This window comes from Helicoverpa zea, chromosome 6, assembly GCF_022581195.2.
Source record: "Helicoverpa zea isolate HzStark_Cry1AcR chromosome 6, ilHelZeax1.1, whole genome shotgun sequence".
NCBI classification, from domain to species: domain Eukaryota; kingdom Metazoa; phylum Arthropoda; class Insecta; order Lepidoptera; family Noctuidae; genus Helicoverpa; species Helicoverpa zea.
The window spans coordinates 3747070-3764597 of NC_061457.1; the positions used below are offsets into that span (position 1 = coordinate 3747070).

General features: G+C 37.4%; 1 protein-coding gene across 2 annotated transcripts in view; it reads left to right on the top strand.

Moving 5' to 3' along the window:
- Positions 1–17528, top strand: part of LOC124631512 — an 87420-nt gene that overhangs the window by 52455 nt on the left and 17437 nt on the right. Inside the window, exon 1 of one of the 2 annotated variants that reach the window (XM_047165944.1) lies at positions 8449–8847. The exons of the other annotated variant lie outside the window; for it this stretch is intronic. Within the exon in view, the coding sequence (XP_047021900.1) occupies positions 8766–8847 (82 nt within the window). The 5' untranslated portion in view covers positions 8449–8765. Of the gene's footprint in view, positions 1–8448; positions 8848–17528 lie in introns of those variants that run through there. 2 annotated transcript variants of the gene reach the window in all.

A 17528-nucleotide genomic window follows, 5' to 3' on the forward strand; every position in this document is an offset into this window, starting at 1 on the left:
GGTCTGTGGGCGGTGAGTTCGGGTGGCTCATCGCTCATGTCTGTTTGTAGACAACAGACCCGTGTCGGCGGCGCGCGTTGTTCCACGCGCTCCTCAAAGAGATGTCAGCAACCCCAGCGGGGCCCAGCAGGGCCAAGGCCTGCCGGGGCCGCGGGTTGTTCGAAAGAGGTACCGCGGCCCTAGCACATAAGAAGGCCTACGACGGAACACGACGGCTTTTAGTCAGTAAGAGTCTGACACTCCCTCACCGCTGCTAACCCACAGCGGGAGGGGTCATTTGATGATTTTTTACGTCGTTAAAAAAAAAAAAAAAAAAAGGTTTACTAACCCTGCTCTAGCGACTCCACTCTGGACGGCCAAGCCAAGCCAGAGGCGTGAGACCTACCCCCGTCATGGTTCACTCCGACCGGCCGGAGATGGGAGACAGTATACTCTCCCTGGAGAACTCAGTATATATAGCCCACCGGGGTCGCTACTCCCCGTCATCAGCCTCAGATGTCCTGCGGTGCTTATATCTCATTATTATTGTTGTTATTATCTCAAGAGCCTTTGTCCCAATTATGTTAGAGTCGACTTCCAGTCACGATGCAACTGAGTACCAGTGTTTTACAAGGAGCGACTGCCTATCTGAGCTCCACAACCCAGATACCCGCTCAACCCAATACCCCTTGGTAAAACTGGTCAGACTTACTGGCATCTGACTACCCATAATGACTGCCAAGAATGTTCAATGACAGCCGGAACCTACAGTTTAACATCCCCTCCAAATAAAGGTCATTGGTATCCAAAATACACACATCAAAAGTGTCTAGGGATCAAGCATTTTTATGCGGATTTCTTGAGATTGAGATGTGGCTTTGTAATAAATTTATGATTTTATAAATTTATATGGATCCTTTTTGGTGCATTTCATAATTTGAATCAGGAACTGTGAATCAAATTCGAGTAAAAGATGAAAATCAGCTGTCAATATTTTCCCTATAAACACATACAACGCATTGAAGACATTATTAGTGCTACTGTTTCCCTACTACTGATTAAAACCAACGTTATTATGGAGCGGCGACGTCATTTAAGCAGGGAAGAAATGCTCAGAGCCGTGGGAATGATAGAAGCTGGTTCCCGGCAACGTACTGTGGCTTTAGCTCTGAATACAAGTCAGAGTGTTATCAGTCGACTTTGGACACGTTACCGAAGCACTGGTACCGTAGCTGAGCGCCATGGAGGACGGTATCGCTGCACCACACGGAGACAAGACCGATACATTCAAATCTTAACTCGAAGAGCTCCAACAATAACCGCCATGATGTTAGCCGTGAGGCTTCATCACTCTTCAGGGAACTTAATTAGCGACCAAACAGTCAGAAACCGCTTGCATGAAGTGAACCTTCATTCCCGAAGACCGCTACGGGTACCACCTATAGCAATGCACAATCGTAGGATTCGATATCAATGGGCTCTTGAACACAGAAATTGGGCAGAAGAACAATGGCGTTTCGTGTGCTTTTCTGATGAGTCTCGTTTTGGTATGAGACCGGATACAAGACGTATACGACACTGGAGAACCCCTGGACGCCAACAGCGATTAAAATCCTGCCAGGAAGTCCATCCTTATAGTGGTGGAACCATCATGGTATGGGCGGGTATTTGGATCGGCGGAAGAACTGAGTTGATTTGGATCAGAAGCAACCTCAACGCTCAAATTTATGCTGAGACGATTGTATCAGACGTCATCGTTCCTCTACAAGTGCAAATCGGTCCCTTATTTCAGTTAATGCATGATAATGCACGACCGCACACCGCAAGAGTTGTAAGACAGACTCTCGCGGCAGCTAACATCAATGTCCTGCCCTGGCCTGCTCAGTCGCCAGACTTGAACCCGATTGAGCATGCATGGGATATGCTACAGAGAAGAGCTCTGCCGAATATGGAGGGTATCCAGTCGCAAGAAGACCTTTTTTTGTTGTTGCAACGAACATGGGCGGCCATTCCACATCGTGATTTGGATGAACTCATTTTGAGTATGCCAAACCGATGTTCTTGTGTTGTTAGTGTTCGCGGTAGAAACACGGATTATTAATTGTTTAAGTTACCCAATAAACTTTTAAAGAAAACTGTTATTTCAGTCTTTTTTTTCGAACTTTTGTGTTAGTGTTTCAAATGTCAAAAATCCCTTTATTAGGAAAATGGCAAATTTCTTTATTAGTGCAAAGGTGACTTGGTTTATCGTTACTGTGACAAACGAAAACACTTTATTTGATGAATCCTTAAAGAAAATTTTAATTAATATCAATCAGGAGAAAAGTTATTGCAAAAATATATGTTGATCCCTAGACACTTTTGATGTGTGTATACGTAGAAAGTACATACGAACTTAGAAAAACTTTTCTACCTGCCAATGCAACTGCATTGGCAGGTACTTGCCAGACCTGGAATCAAAGACGCACGCTCATACTTGAGAGATTGGTTCTCTACCCACTAAACCACCACGACTTCCACTAAGTCATCACGACTTGGTCATCTCAGTAACATTTAATGGTTTTTAACGTATTATATAATACGTGTAATATTTTTGTCACACACAACTTAAATGCGGACTAATTAGAATCACCACTTTTATCCCTATGGTCACGTCTTTTGCGGTTCAGTTCTCAGCGTTTTGTTTAGTCTGCTGTGCTTTTGCCGTTGAAGTACAAAAAATAAATATATGGAACGTTTCTAATGGCTATGCGTATTCCGTTGTTTTCAAGTCAACGGGCCCTTAAAATTCAATATCAGACGGTTCAGATCTTTGATTTTGCTGACCCCGTAGTCGCTGGCATAAGGGACTTTATCCGCGTACGAAGTCGCGGGCAGAAGCTAGTTAACAATTAAAGTTGTTAAAGCTTTGTTAAAGCTAAAGTTAAAGTTAAAGATTTGTTAAAGCTTATTCATATTTGTCAAGTTTTTAATGAAACTGAGGCTCTGTGGATTAAATAATTTAAACTGCTGGATGAATTGGAGAGCTCATTGCTTTTCATTTTTAACCGACTTCCCAAAAAGGAGGTTCTTTTTTTTCTATGAATGTACATCGATTATTCCGAGATTTATAGACCGATTTACATGATTCGTTTTTTATTCGACGCGAAATAGCTGCCAGTTGGTCCCATTGTCATCAGTTCAGGATCTGATGATGGAAACCCTGAGAAAAAAGTTGTAGGCATTCATAGGGTAAAAACTTGACACTCAGGTGTATGCCTGAAAGCACTATTCAACAGTGAAGGTTTGGAGCTGACCTGATGATGGAGACCAGAGAGGGTTGAGGGAACTCGACAACTGAATATGTAAACTACCTCGTGTTTGGGCTTGTATTATTTGTATTGACGAGACCTTTGCAACAGTGAAGGTTTGGACCTGACCTGATGATGGAGACCAGAGAAGGTCGAGGGAACTCGGCAACTGAATATGTAAAATACCTCGGAATTGGGCTTATATTTTTTGTATTGATGAGAACTTTCCACTTATATGGATAGTGACAACTATTCGTATCACTAAAAAGATGTAAATAAAAAACTTTTTTACAAAAAAATTAAACCGACTTCCAAAAACACTAAAAAGCAAAAAAAAAAACTAATTTTAGGTGCATTGGCCTAGAAGTCGGTGGCAAAATTAACTTAGTAACATCCATTAGACACCGACTTCTAGGCCGATGCACCTAAAATTAGTAATTTTTTTTTTCTTTTTAGTGTTTTTGGAAGTCGGTTTATTGGATTGTCATATGTAGAAGTAAAAATAATTTACATGGAATAGCAAAATCAATGCTTTTATGTTTTTAAACTCAATATTCCCATTCCTGCAGATAAGTATATTCAGTCTCACTAAGCCATTTGGGAGGTTCGCCCATATATTATCTAAGCCAAAGAATTAAGCCAAAGGTGTTAATTACGAGCTCAACAAATGAATGGACGCATATAGCAGCCGTCGCCATGTTGTGTATTGTTATCTAACAGAACATACCTACTTATTATTCAGATTTCACGATAACACTGTTGCACACTGTTGTACTAGGTACAGACAGTTGCAAAAGGGAACTTTGATTTTTTGACGACGGTTTTGCCAAGGTTTTGGATGAAAATTAACGGTTTTGAGAACTTCATATAATTATGGCATAGAGTTCATAGAAATATACTCTGAAGTTGGCTTCATTGAAAAAATACATGATATCACTTTTAAATGAAGGTTTAATTAGGTACATTACTTTACTTTGCCAAACTTTACTAGAATGAACGTATCAAAACTACACACCAATAGGGTGTGTCCATACTATCGTGGAAGCTCATAAATACTGAAACAAGCAAAACAAAACACGCACGACTTCATCAGCGTATAAACTTGCTGAATGAAATATTTTACAAGGTCGATTTTTAGTAGTACTATATCATCCATTTACGCAAACTTAACATTCTTTAGTAATATCACGCGAAAGCATACTATCAAGTACACTTAGTTAAAATTGGCATCTTCGGCACGCAAGTATAATTTAGGTTCGTTCAACACTTTTGTATATGATTGTACTGGCTTGCGAATGTTTGCTACTTGAACACCATCATCACCATTAACTATAGAGATTCCATCTTCAGACTATCCGCTGTGTAATGCAATGGTTCGCGAAGCTTGGGGCTTGCATTGATTACACTGATACGTTCCTTTACTCAACTGCATTCATGATATATGCTGGTCATGATGATTGTAAGCATTTTTTGAAGGCGAAGTTTATAATCTGGTATTTATGTCAAGTATTACCAAAGTCAAATAAATATGTGCAACTAATGGCCGGTTTCATACATAATACGAAATATACACCAAATAGCTATGATTTCGAACAAATCTGACGACCAATCAATTCTAGCTGCGCAATAGTTAATGGCTTATGTTTAACTGATCACCAGATATAGTAACAAATAGCAGACAAAAATAGTAAATGGTCACCAAAATGAAACTCGCATTTTAATGTAAAACTATAACCAAAGTTTTAACACTTTGCTATCCTATTTAAGTGAAATTACTCCAAAATAAATCATGCGTAAGCCAAAAATTGTAAATGATCACCAAAATTAAACCACCATTTTAAAGTAAGATTATAACCAAAGTTTTTAAATTCTGCTATCCTATTTAAGCAAAATGAGTCCAAATAAATCATTGTTATCCCAAAAGTAGTAAATGATCACCAAAAGTAGTAAATGATCATCAAAATTATACCAGTGTTTTAATATAAAATGATAATCAAAGTTTTTACATCTTGCTATCCTGTTTAAGTAAACTGACTCCAAAAAAATAAGTTCGGCCTGATACAATAAATGTAATAACAATATTTGGACCCTTTTCCTGCACTAGGGTGGAAAATTGTCTATTGCATGCCTCTAAACAGTGCGAAAAGAGTGTATTTTCGAGGGAGTGTATTGAGAAACACATTCTTCTTCTTCTTTCTCCTGCCCTGTTCCCAATTTTACTTGGGGTCGGCGCAAAATGTCATTTTCTTCCATTTTCCCCAGTCACTCGTCATACTGACACTCACGCATGCATTGCAAGCCGGACACATAACTTAATGTGGCATCATAATACTTTATTTGGTAATAAGCCTACATTTTATGGCAATCACAGTGACTTATTTAGGCAAAAAAAATACATTAATTTGGTCGTCAAGAGTTGGTGATCATTTACTAAATTTGGTGGTCGAATACAATTTAAAGTGAAGTCGTGACTAAAATAGCTGGTACTATTACATTTTTAGACTTTATTTTTCTGGTGTTCAGTAGATATTTCTGGTTACAAAACTCTCAAAGCATTTTATGGTGGTCATTATATTTGTTCCCATAGTTAATGGTCCGGGATTATTATGAGCGATTGATATTCTGTTGCCTACGCAAAATCTACGCGCTACGCCGTAGCACAATCCCGGATCTTAAATACTGTTGTTGCTATAATCAATCCTTAGTGTCACGTGCTACCGATTAATCATCGAACACTTTCATTGATATCTATCAACCGAATTCCGAAAGGCACCAATAACAATTCGTTAATTGTCAATTTAATAATGCGATCAACTAAGCAGCATTGTTACGGCCGATCAAAGGAGGTTCTATGATGTAATTCATTAGGTTTAACCATTAATTATTTTAATCGTCGTTTACATGGTCTTGCGCAAGTGCTTTCGCCCGTAAAATAATGTAACCATTCATTGTTCAGTGTGAATGGAGCTTTGTTGTAGGTGGTTCCGAATCGTTTTGCACACTTTCGTGCAATTAATTTTATAGTCGTGTGCTATCAAATTGGTTACGCAACCCTTATTTAATTTCGGTCGTAATTTTTTATTGAAATTGTTCATTCATTGCATCTTAGGCATGCAGTATCGGAAGTGTATTATAATTAGCTATCATTGAATTTTCTTTATGAACCGCGACGGGAGTTATTTAAAATTCAATTTTAAAATGTAAAGCAAATAGTGCTTTGATTTTTTACTTTTTATGTTCAGTTTGGAGCAGGAAAACACTGACAAAAATACTTACTGTATCTGTATACGTTTACTCGTATTTCAGTCGGTATCTAGGAACTCTATTAAGTCTAAAGTGGCTCCATAATGAACGTGAGCTAAACGAGCTATTATTATCTCGCTCGTTTTAAATCAATTGCCTCATTTGTTCAGTGTTTACATCACTATCGTTGTACTCGATTCCTACAATTAGTAATTAAACTTTTACTAGAATTTTTATTTTTAGGTTTCTTCTGGGAGTACAAGAAATATCCATTACTTATTCGAAGAAAAAAAATATGTACAAACTTACATTATTCTTACTCGCTGTTAAATCGGAAACCTAAGGAAACTTCTTCCCTCACCCAAATAACAAGCCTCTAACCAATTTTTATCTCAATCGTCTCGCTACGTCTCGCACGACCCAATATCCATATACAGATTCTAAAAAGATCAATGATTACCAAATAAACCTACATAAGTCGACTTGGAAACATGCCCGATATCCGAGCATAATTTATCATATTGGCGCTGCGAGTACGACCCACCTAACTATGTCAGACATCCCTGCGAGCGAAAGTATATCTCCACCTACTTACGTGGTTATTGATCTTCGCGATAAGATGATACAGTTTCTACGTGAAGTAAAGGAAAAGTTCTTCCTTGACACAAATACAAGAAACAGACATCCTTGCTACATTTTTATGCGGAAAATCGTCAATTCATCTGTGTTAGGTAGGGAGTGTCAAGCTTCTAAACTGACAAAAATCCACCATCTTTCTTTTGGACCCCATTTGTTTACCAGGGCATCGGTAACTCTTTCGAACAATCCCGCAGCCCCAACAGGAACTACCCTTACTCCTAAACCATCATTCATTGACCACGTACTTGAAGATGTTATTTTAAGCGCCTGCACTTAGTTTATGAGCAACTTACCTTCGCACATCAACATACAGTTCACAGTCAATATAACATGAATCAACGTGTTTGGAATATCAATGTTTACTGACACTTGCATCATTGATAAATTTTGTGATGATCATATTAAATCAACCGGACAGGCTGTTGAACTTCGCCCAGGTTAGAATGATGTCATCGGAAACTATAAGAAATGGTTATTTTGTCCGTTTAACAAGTTTTGGCAATGTCAATACGATTAATCATCTATCGAACACATGTTTTTCAACAAAAGCTAACGCTTTTTTATATTTTTTTATTAATGGCCATAATAATTTAGAAATTCAACCGGTAAATGTTATTTTTATTCATATATCACGGATTTTAATGTTGTACTCCAATCGCTACTTAAACGCCTGGCAAACTTTACCAAGCAACATCGTAGCTACATTGCAATTTCATAGCGTGCCAGGCGTTAATTCGTATAAAGCTCAGATTTATTTATTTGTTGTATTTGGGTAATTAGTTGTTTTGTGAAATTAATAAAAAATATAAATAATACATAATATTTTATTTGGCATAATGGGAAAAACCAGATTTAAAGAGCAAACCACTTAGGTACAATGTTTTACATTTATGTAAAACTTAATGTCATCTTTTCTACTGATATTTTCAACCTTATCAAAAAACTGATCAAAAAGATTAATTTAACTCGCTTAAGATTTCCTACTTAGATATGTAACGTATGCAAATGACATGAACTTCCGTTATTTAAAAAAAAAATCAATATCAACAGTATGAATATTAAAACTTAATTGTCGCTGGAAATAAGATGACAACAAAGTTGAAGACCTTGAGTGCGTTCGCATCGATGCTGCAAGCAAATAGCTTAATTAAATTCCGTTCGAGAGGGATCGTAGCGCGCCGGTCAGTCGCAGGCATGGCGTCCCGCCGTCGCCATATCCCTGCGTTGCCATAGCTCGTCGATACCACCATACCGCCGCGCATGCGCCCTGCGCCGCACCCCCGCACTACGCATGTGCGACCCTACACCAGACGACGGCCAGCCAAGTTGCGACACACGACTCCTCTTTACGCGACACTGTCGCATAATTGATTGTCCATTCGATACTGACATTGAACGGCCGATGTACGGCGGTCGACTGGTCGATTACAACCAGTTATTTGCTTACGGCTATCGAGATAAGGCGCTTCCGCGCGACTCCACGCGACGCCTCACATCCCCGCGATCAGCTGGTGAAACTCGCGAATTCGTAATGGCATCGTACTGTGATAAATATTGTGCACCCAGGCTTTGCGTGATGTAAACAGTGTTGAGAGTGCAAGTGGGTGATTAATCATGGAAGTGGCCAAAGAAAAGACGTCGGGTGTGGAGGACTTTGACGAGGATGATGTTACATCTCGGCGCTGCATGCTGGACGGTGAGTTCAATCGATACGTCTCTGCGTCATAACTGTTAGCGCCATCAACTTGCAGCGTTTGTCAAGTGCATTATGTTATACAATGGTACCAGAGACAAAGATCGCTTCTGCATTCTGCAATGACGTGTCTGACCGCGTCGATTGATGGCAAAGCTTATTGATTTTCCCCATGGATACCGGAGACAGCTTGTTTATGCAAATCTTAGTGTTCAATTAGTTTTTACTGATTTGCAATTACCATTAAAACGTGAGTTTTATAAAAAATATAATGTAATTAATTTAAATTTTCCAAAACGACAAGATTAACGTTACCCATATCGGATTAATGAAATCCACAATAAATCAAATACGATAAATTTCTAACGAGACGGCTGTTTATCTTTGTGCAGTTGAAATAATCCAAACAAAATAATTAGGCTAGTAACCATTTGATAAGGCATGCAGATAACATGTGTGAATGTCGTTTAATTACAACATCGGCTTAGTAAACTATTCCGAGGTCGAATTGTTAGCATAAAAACGGTCAATCAGTATTTAAATTAGGACGACATTACACCGTGGTATCACATGACTCAAGTACATGAGCAGTGGTTTAAAATGTGGTCAGGCATGACTGTAAAATCTAGCACTCAGACAAGCAAATGTTTGAACAAAAGCTTAAAAGTGGGATGACCACACTTGCTATTTCGAAATCTATTGCCCTATACATTCCTTCGTTATGAGTCCATGACCCGGTTCTAAAACCAAAACTGGTAAGTATGACTCACGGTTAAGGAAGCTAAATAAAATGACATTGAAAACTGGAGTCGTCAAGTACAGGACGCGAATGCCCGTGCGCCCCGTTTTGGCAAACTTTTGCATTGTGGCGCGGCGCTGAGGGCGTTGACCGGTTCCCCTCGGCTTGACAACTTTTATAGGGTTTTAAAATCGATACCTTTAGAGGGTTTTTGTATCGATACAGACAATTTTAAAAATGAATGCACGTGCCCCTCATTTTATATGAGTCATTAGGTGTGCATATGAAATCATCACATGGAAAAGCATCAGGGAAAATTAAGAACATGCATGCAGATAGTTAACTTTAAATTAATGTTATATAAATTATGCCTTTAGTTTACATAGTAAAACCGAATCCGCTCGTAAAATAATGGATACTAACGTTCACATTCCCAAAGTTTCACGTTACTTGTGGTTTATGTTGCTGCTAACTACTTATTCAGCTAATGCATTGAATTGCATGACACATTTACTACAGTTTGATTCATAGAATTTTGAATCAACTGACGTCTTTCGCTGGATATGATGATGGAAACTAATATAATTCAGTCTTCTTTTGAATTCTACCTTTTGTAAGGGTTTATTATTGTCACTATTTAGCAAGATTTGACAATTGAACAATATATGTACATGTACCTCTTTTGAGATCGATTTCGTTTATCCAGAACGGTGAAATCATATCACATTGTTTTATTGTCACACAATTGTTAAGTCTCATACCCAATTGTGAATTAAAGCTAGTCTTATTATTGCAGGATTGATGTACAACTCTTCATTTCACTTAATTACTTACTGAACATGTTCCAAATAAATTAATATTTTAATTATCGACTGCTAGACTTTCTACATACACTGCTGCCAGTTTACTTTCTACGTTTGGTGCGACTTTGAACATTTGGTCGGCAAAACGTTTGTTGGCATATTAATTTGGATCCTACATTTTCTGTTTATACGAACATACGATCGCAGTCTGCCAATTTAAATGTCAACTAGCAGCTACCCTTTTGTTCTGCACGAAGTTTATTAGGCTTTGATATTTGCCGGATACACTCGGGACCAATAAAATCATTAATCATTTAAAAGTCAATGTGAGGAATGCCTGTATTATGGTAGAGGTGTGTTGTTGGGATGGTACCTACTTATCTAATACTGGGTATGGCACGTCAGTTGATTATAGTTTCACATTCAGAAGGCATGCACTTTCATAGGAAGCTGCAGACGTCATACAATAAAAGTGAATACAACAATGGCCGCTTGCGATTTCCGACTCGCTTAAAGTACACACACTTCAGACAAAAGGTTTAACTCAAGTGCAATAAGTAGGTACCTCCTTCAAGTACTCGAGGGCTAATTATAGAATTTAATGTATAAGTTTCCGTTTTCACGTTCTGTATATGGATGTGCCTGCCCTTGAACCGTGCAACTGCGATCTGATGGTTTAACCGGTCTCGAGAATAATTTTACCACTGTGTTAAGTTAAAACTGAATATAAAGCTCAGGAAGTCGAAACTGCGGTATAAAATTATCTTATGTTGGCAGTTTAATTTATGGCTTTTGTAGTATTTCAAGATGGAACTTGTTTTTCTTAGAATAGGCCGAGTAAAGCGTCATGAACACAAAATTAGTTTCTAAAGTCACGCACTGTTATCTCATTAAATTCGTTAATTAAGAAACCCTCAATTAACTTTGATACGTAAACAACTCAAGGTTTGTGCCAACCATTCCATATTCGAATTTCAACAATGACAGTAGCGGGTCTTATTACGAAGTGGTTCCAAAGAGGTGCGAGCTCTGCTGGATCTTTTTACAGACGGCTTTAAGCGCCGGCGCATATACTTGAGCAATCGTTAATGCTACCGGAGCACGCCGAGTATCGGAGCAGAGCACATTATGAGCACAATAACCCTACTGCTTTGAGTAGAGGATTTAAATTGGTCTTTGCGCGAGCAAATTAAATTATTTTTAATGATGATGAGTATTCGATTGGCAGTTGTGCAAGTGCTATGGGCTCTCAAAGATAGCATAATGGATACTGTATATATAAGGCACACTTATATTTACTTATATTTTCCCAGTTGCCCATTTTGATGAAAATTATATACCTATACGTATTCGTAGCTAATCTATACCTACTCTTATTCTTTTATTACCTAACAAAATCTAGTATAAATAATAAACACAATTTGTATTCATAAATTATTTTATTCACTCGACATTTACCAACATTCTGATCTTATCTTGTCACATTATTACATTCGAAACAATATTAGCATACACTGTCTACACAATGTATTGACAGACATAGTTATGCTTATTATAAAATATAAAGTATATAAGCAAGTAAGTCATCGGTATATAATAGGTACAGATAAGGATTACTCAAATGAACGTTTATCTACACTTACAAAGGTCAAAATATATTGTTTCGGTCAGACACTACCAGACCTAGTGATCTTTAAGCTTATCTTAAGAATTTATTTCAGTGCTTATTCATTTGCTGTCTATTAAGACAGAAGAAATATCGCTCTGTAATCACTTTTAGGTCAATGGTCAAAACTACGAATGTGAACCTCATCTCATCTTCCGAGCCTTTTCCCAACAACGTTGAGGTCGGCTTCCAATCTAATGCAGCTGAGTACCAGTGTTTTACAAGAAGCGACTGCCTATCTGACCTCCTCAACCCAATTAGTCGGGCAACCCAATACCCCTCATAGAGCAATTAATATTCACCCAAAACAATTCAAAACTGAATGACAAAAAGTCTCTAGAGTTTTAAGTAGTCGTAAATGATAATAATCAGTTTTTCAACGTAAAATGTTGGTAATAAGGTGCCTTCCCAACGTACGGCAAGCCTTGAACTAAATGAAATCATAATGTTTTTAAACTTTTAGTTACAATATTTTCCGGGTTTGTTCACGACATTTTCTTTAGCTAGCTAGTGCAGAACAAAATATAAATTAATCATTTAGATGTAGATAGCGTAAATAGCGTTGAAATGCGGAATTACTTGGATTAAGCTTAAATTACAGATTAGCAGTAACCTTTTCAACAAGCGGATCTGAAACGTATCAAATTGCTAATAATTTTTGTTTACACTACTTATGTAACTTTTATACTCGTTTTTGGTCATAGAAATACTGGAAGCGACAGTTTTGACAGAAGTGATAAAATGAAGTTCACAATTACCCTTAAACAATCCAAAGACCTCCCATAAAAGAGATTCCCAAATCTGACATTTTACTACAGTCTATAGAAATTAGGGAGATAATAAATTATATCACTTAGGTACCACCGTAGCTAATTAGACGTTTCCCTCACTCCTACTACTAATAAAATCCTACAAACGCCTACAGAGCTACATACTACATATTACATAGATATATCGGGTTCCGGGACTGTCATCGACCGTTGTGTTTAATGAACGTTAATTCCACTTCATACGCCACGTGGCCTAGTTGGCTAACAAGGATGCAAGGGCTGGCCCTTAGCCCATTAGTTATAACAGACAAAACTACTACACTATCCGTATTAAGTAGGTAGTTTCGTAGCCGGCACACCTGTCCGACTGTTGGCATTGAATTCAGAAAAAAGTTGTAAATGTATCGAGAATGCAAATGCACAAAAATAAAGAATAGTTTTTAAAAACACGTGAATTAAGGTAAATCGCAAAACAAAATCTTATTATCATAACATTAATTAACGCTCTAATAGAACCAGTTTCGTTTTAGTTTTTCAAATCAATAAACAAGCCATTAACAATAGTAAAACAAAAAAGCATCTACTGATTTGGAATATTATTTCCAATGCTTTGTGTAAAAACCTTGTGTTGTGTGTAATCTTGTTATTAGGAACATATTTACCTATTTCAAGATATGAAGTCAGGCAATAAAAGCTAACAATATTGCTGCACCTGCTTAACATAATATGTATATACAAGATATGAAGTCAGGCAATAAAAGCTAACAATATTGCTGCACCTGCTTAACATAATATGTATATATAAGTATGTATGTGTATACATTGACGACAGAAGGACGCGTCAAGCATACTAAAGAGTAAACATTTTTCTACAATATAGGTACAGTCAACTTCAGGTCAGTGGTAATAGTTTTAGGTAGGTACAGGAAAATCGTACTTATTACTATTGAGTTAAGGTGCATCACAGTTACCACTAATGTGCAGTTTACTGTACCTAGGTGCAGAGTTTGAGTGGCGATGACATTGGTATAATCTCTACATTGAATCGCTGATCTATGTCACGTATAGCTACTTCATAGCTTCTCTGACGCAAAAGAAAACACTAGGTACTGTGTTTCATACTGTCAACATCAGCCAGTTGAACGAATTATGACAGAAGTTGAAATTTAACGTTCAGAGAACTTATTATGTATTTTTATTTTACTGGGTACAGGTCCTGTACACCTTTTTTGCTCGGATGGGTTTTGAGCAAAAAAGGACGATTTTCTATTTCATTTCTCAAGTTTCTTAAACAAAGAAACAAAATCCCCAGTGTGACCAGTCAAGGACATAAAACAGGTTTGATATAGTGGAAAATAAACTCTGTGAACTGCTAAAAGGATACTTACTATATTGCCTTTATTTTACGGTAAACAAAAATAGTGATTCATTGAAACATAGGCAGAAAAACACACAAAAATTGATTGGGTTGCAATCTTTTCAAGAACAACATCATAAATATCTATAGCGCCAATTAATCTCAACGCTTCATTATCTCAAGTGGCTCTCAAACATAAACTACCAGAGAACATATGAAACAATATGTAAGCGAGTACCTATCTCATAAAAATGTAAAACATGGTACTCCAGCTATGACCTCATACACCTCACATATAAACAAACACTTAATTATGTAGTAAAGTGATGCAAGTCTCATTTGAACAGTTACTTCACACAATAGGTACCTACAAATCTAGCCGAAATAACGTCCAGTTTCGATTTGTTCATACAGACAGTAATGTATGTAATAATGTCGCCGATAAGCCGACATTTGCAAGAAGATTATAAGATAAAAGTGGAACACAGCTCCATTCGTTCTTTGTTCTGCTTTATTTGTTCAAATGACTTTAATAATTCCGCGTTGAAGCCGTCACTCAATCTTTGTAAGAATATCAGTATAATAGAGCCTCTGGAGAGATGCCAGAAATGAAGATACTTTTACTAGAAATTGGGTCATCAGTCAGGGCCAACCTCTTGATGTTCGACAAACGACCCTAATTCGACGCCACTTGTAAAGACTAGAGATATAATGATGTCTTTGATGACTCTACAGAAATTATAATTTGAGAGATACACAGTTCGTGATAACGCTAGCTTCATTAATCTTATGTGCATTTTATGGTTTGCAAAACTGATGAAACATAAGCGTGTAAACATTTACTGTCGAATCATGCTGACTTTATACAATATTCATCCTGGAAGGAAAAAAACAGTCAAAAACATTATTAACATGATTATAAAATAAAGCTATTTGTGTCGTTGAAACAAAAAGACAGTAGAAACATTGAAACTAAACGCATGACTCACTCGCCGAAGACATTGCGTTTTGTTACCAGCGGTTTGTCGCCGACCAACGTTTCGTCATGTGTTACGTAGCTCAATTGCGCATGCGTGCACACCGTAAAATTCCAGCCATCTATCACTTCTAACTTGTATGCGGTTGTTTTTTATAAAAGTGTGTTTAACAGACGTTGGTAAATATATTCAGGGTCGTGGTGCACACTTTTGAATGCATATTCATTGGATTACATTGCTCATACTTGCTGAAAACATTCATTACCATTGCCGAGGTACCTATCATGCTGGCGCACGAGTCATTTAACTTAATTACTTAATAAGTTTTTTCTAAAACATTTTACTCTACAAGGCTTAAGAAAATACCAGTAAGTACAGACCCAGAACGGAGGGTCTCATAAGTTGGATGGTTTCGCGAACACCTGTGGAATTCAGAACACCTTGTGTGGTATAAAATTGAAAATGAAGGATTCCGTGATCAACAAATAATACGAACATGAAATCGAAAGGTTTCTTTTGTACATAAGTACTAAAAGGAAAATCAATAAAACCTTCAGCCTCAATCAATCAATTAAGCCTTTCAGATAAAACTATTGTTAAGTGCAATCTGAAAGCACTAACGCAATCCTATTACTTTTACCACAATCAAAATATTGTAAAAGTACATACGTTTCAAGATCTTTAAAGTATAAAAATAATTCGCGAAGCATTCGCAAAAGGCGAGGCTGTAGAACAATCTACTTTCTAAAACAAATTGATTCTACTTTCAACAGATTGCGGCGTGCGCGCAGCTATGGGAACGATGAGCTGACATTTGTGGCCAATCGTGCCCTTCCTGTTGCTTATCCAGCCTGGAACACTTTCTCCGACACAAATTACTGGAAATTATTTATGTTATGCAGATAAGCATAAATATTCAGTTAAATATTTTCTGTAATCTGAGATGCAACGAACTCTGAGGCTTTAATAGTATTTGCTACTCGTTATTACGCTCGTAATAGGAACTTATTATGCAACCTACTATAAGGCATTCCAGGATTCATTTTTGTTAATAGTAGTACTAATTCAACAAGTGCATGCTTCATTCAGGCTTAATATATGAACGTGTCGCCTATAATTTAAGGCACTATCACAGCAATTGAAAATTCTAGGTAAAACTGTGGCAATGCGGGAGGTTTCTGTATTTATTTAGGTTATCAAATTACATATTAAATAATGGAATTTCAGTAGCTTTCGACCTCAAACAATCGCATGTAGATAATCGTTTTGTTTCAATAAAATCACAAGTTTTATGCAAAAACTTTTTGTCACAACTTCGAAACTGGGCAATTGTACCAATTTCACAATGTACCTCTGATTATATAGCTCCCGTGCACTGATACGTGTATTGGGTAAAATATTTTGTAACTATATTTATGTAACTGCAGTAATATTTTGTGTCTGACCACTGATGAGCCGGAGATTTGTAATTGATACTGCGCAAACGCTACTTGTCTGTTGTCTGTGCTCGCTTAATTGTGGCTACTTGTAGTCTCATCTATCATTTATAGCTACTTTTGTAGTCATGTTAAAAAGAATTATATAACAAGCACCAAAAACCTTCAGAAATATTCGAACAAAGTATTTTCTGGATCTACATTTTCAGAATTATGTTAATTTTGTAAAATAGAAGGTATTTAAGAACAGTAACAAAATAAGTTAGGATCAAATTCAAATTCAGTAGTGTTTATAAAATTAACTGTCCCTCACTACCAGGCCCGCCGCTAGCAGTTTGTTCGCCCCCGTGCAAAACTGATTATGCCGCCCTACTACACTACATATTATACTGGGCTTTGTCAAAAATGAAAAAATCGTTAAGCGCACAAAAATACCCCAGCAAATTAAAAGAAAGTAGTGGAAAAAGCCGCGAGCGCAGCGAACGCGAAATTTTTTGAGTTTTGGGACACAAAAGTACCCAAAGCGGTTAAAGAAAAGCACCATAGGTAAATTGGAAAAGCCGCGAGCGTAGCGAGCGCGATTTTTTTTGAGTTTTGGGACACAAAAGTACCCAAAGCGGTTAAAGAAAAGCACTATAGGTAAATTGGAAAAGCCGCGAGCGTAGCGAGCGCGAAATTTTTTGAGTTTTGGGGCACAAAATTACCCAAAGCGGTAAAAAGAAAGCACTATAGGTAAATTGGAAAAGCCGCGAGCGTAACGAGCGCGAAATTTTTTGAGTTTTGGGACACAAAAGTACCCAAAGAAACCGTGACTGAAGCGAGCACCAGTGATTTTTGTCACTTCGGTGCCTCAACTTTTTGTTAGATTGAGGACTGAAAAAGTAAGCGCAGAATAAATTAAAACGTGCAAAGAAAGAACCGCGAGCGAAGCGAGCG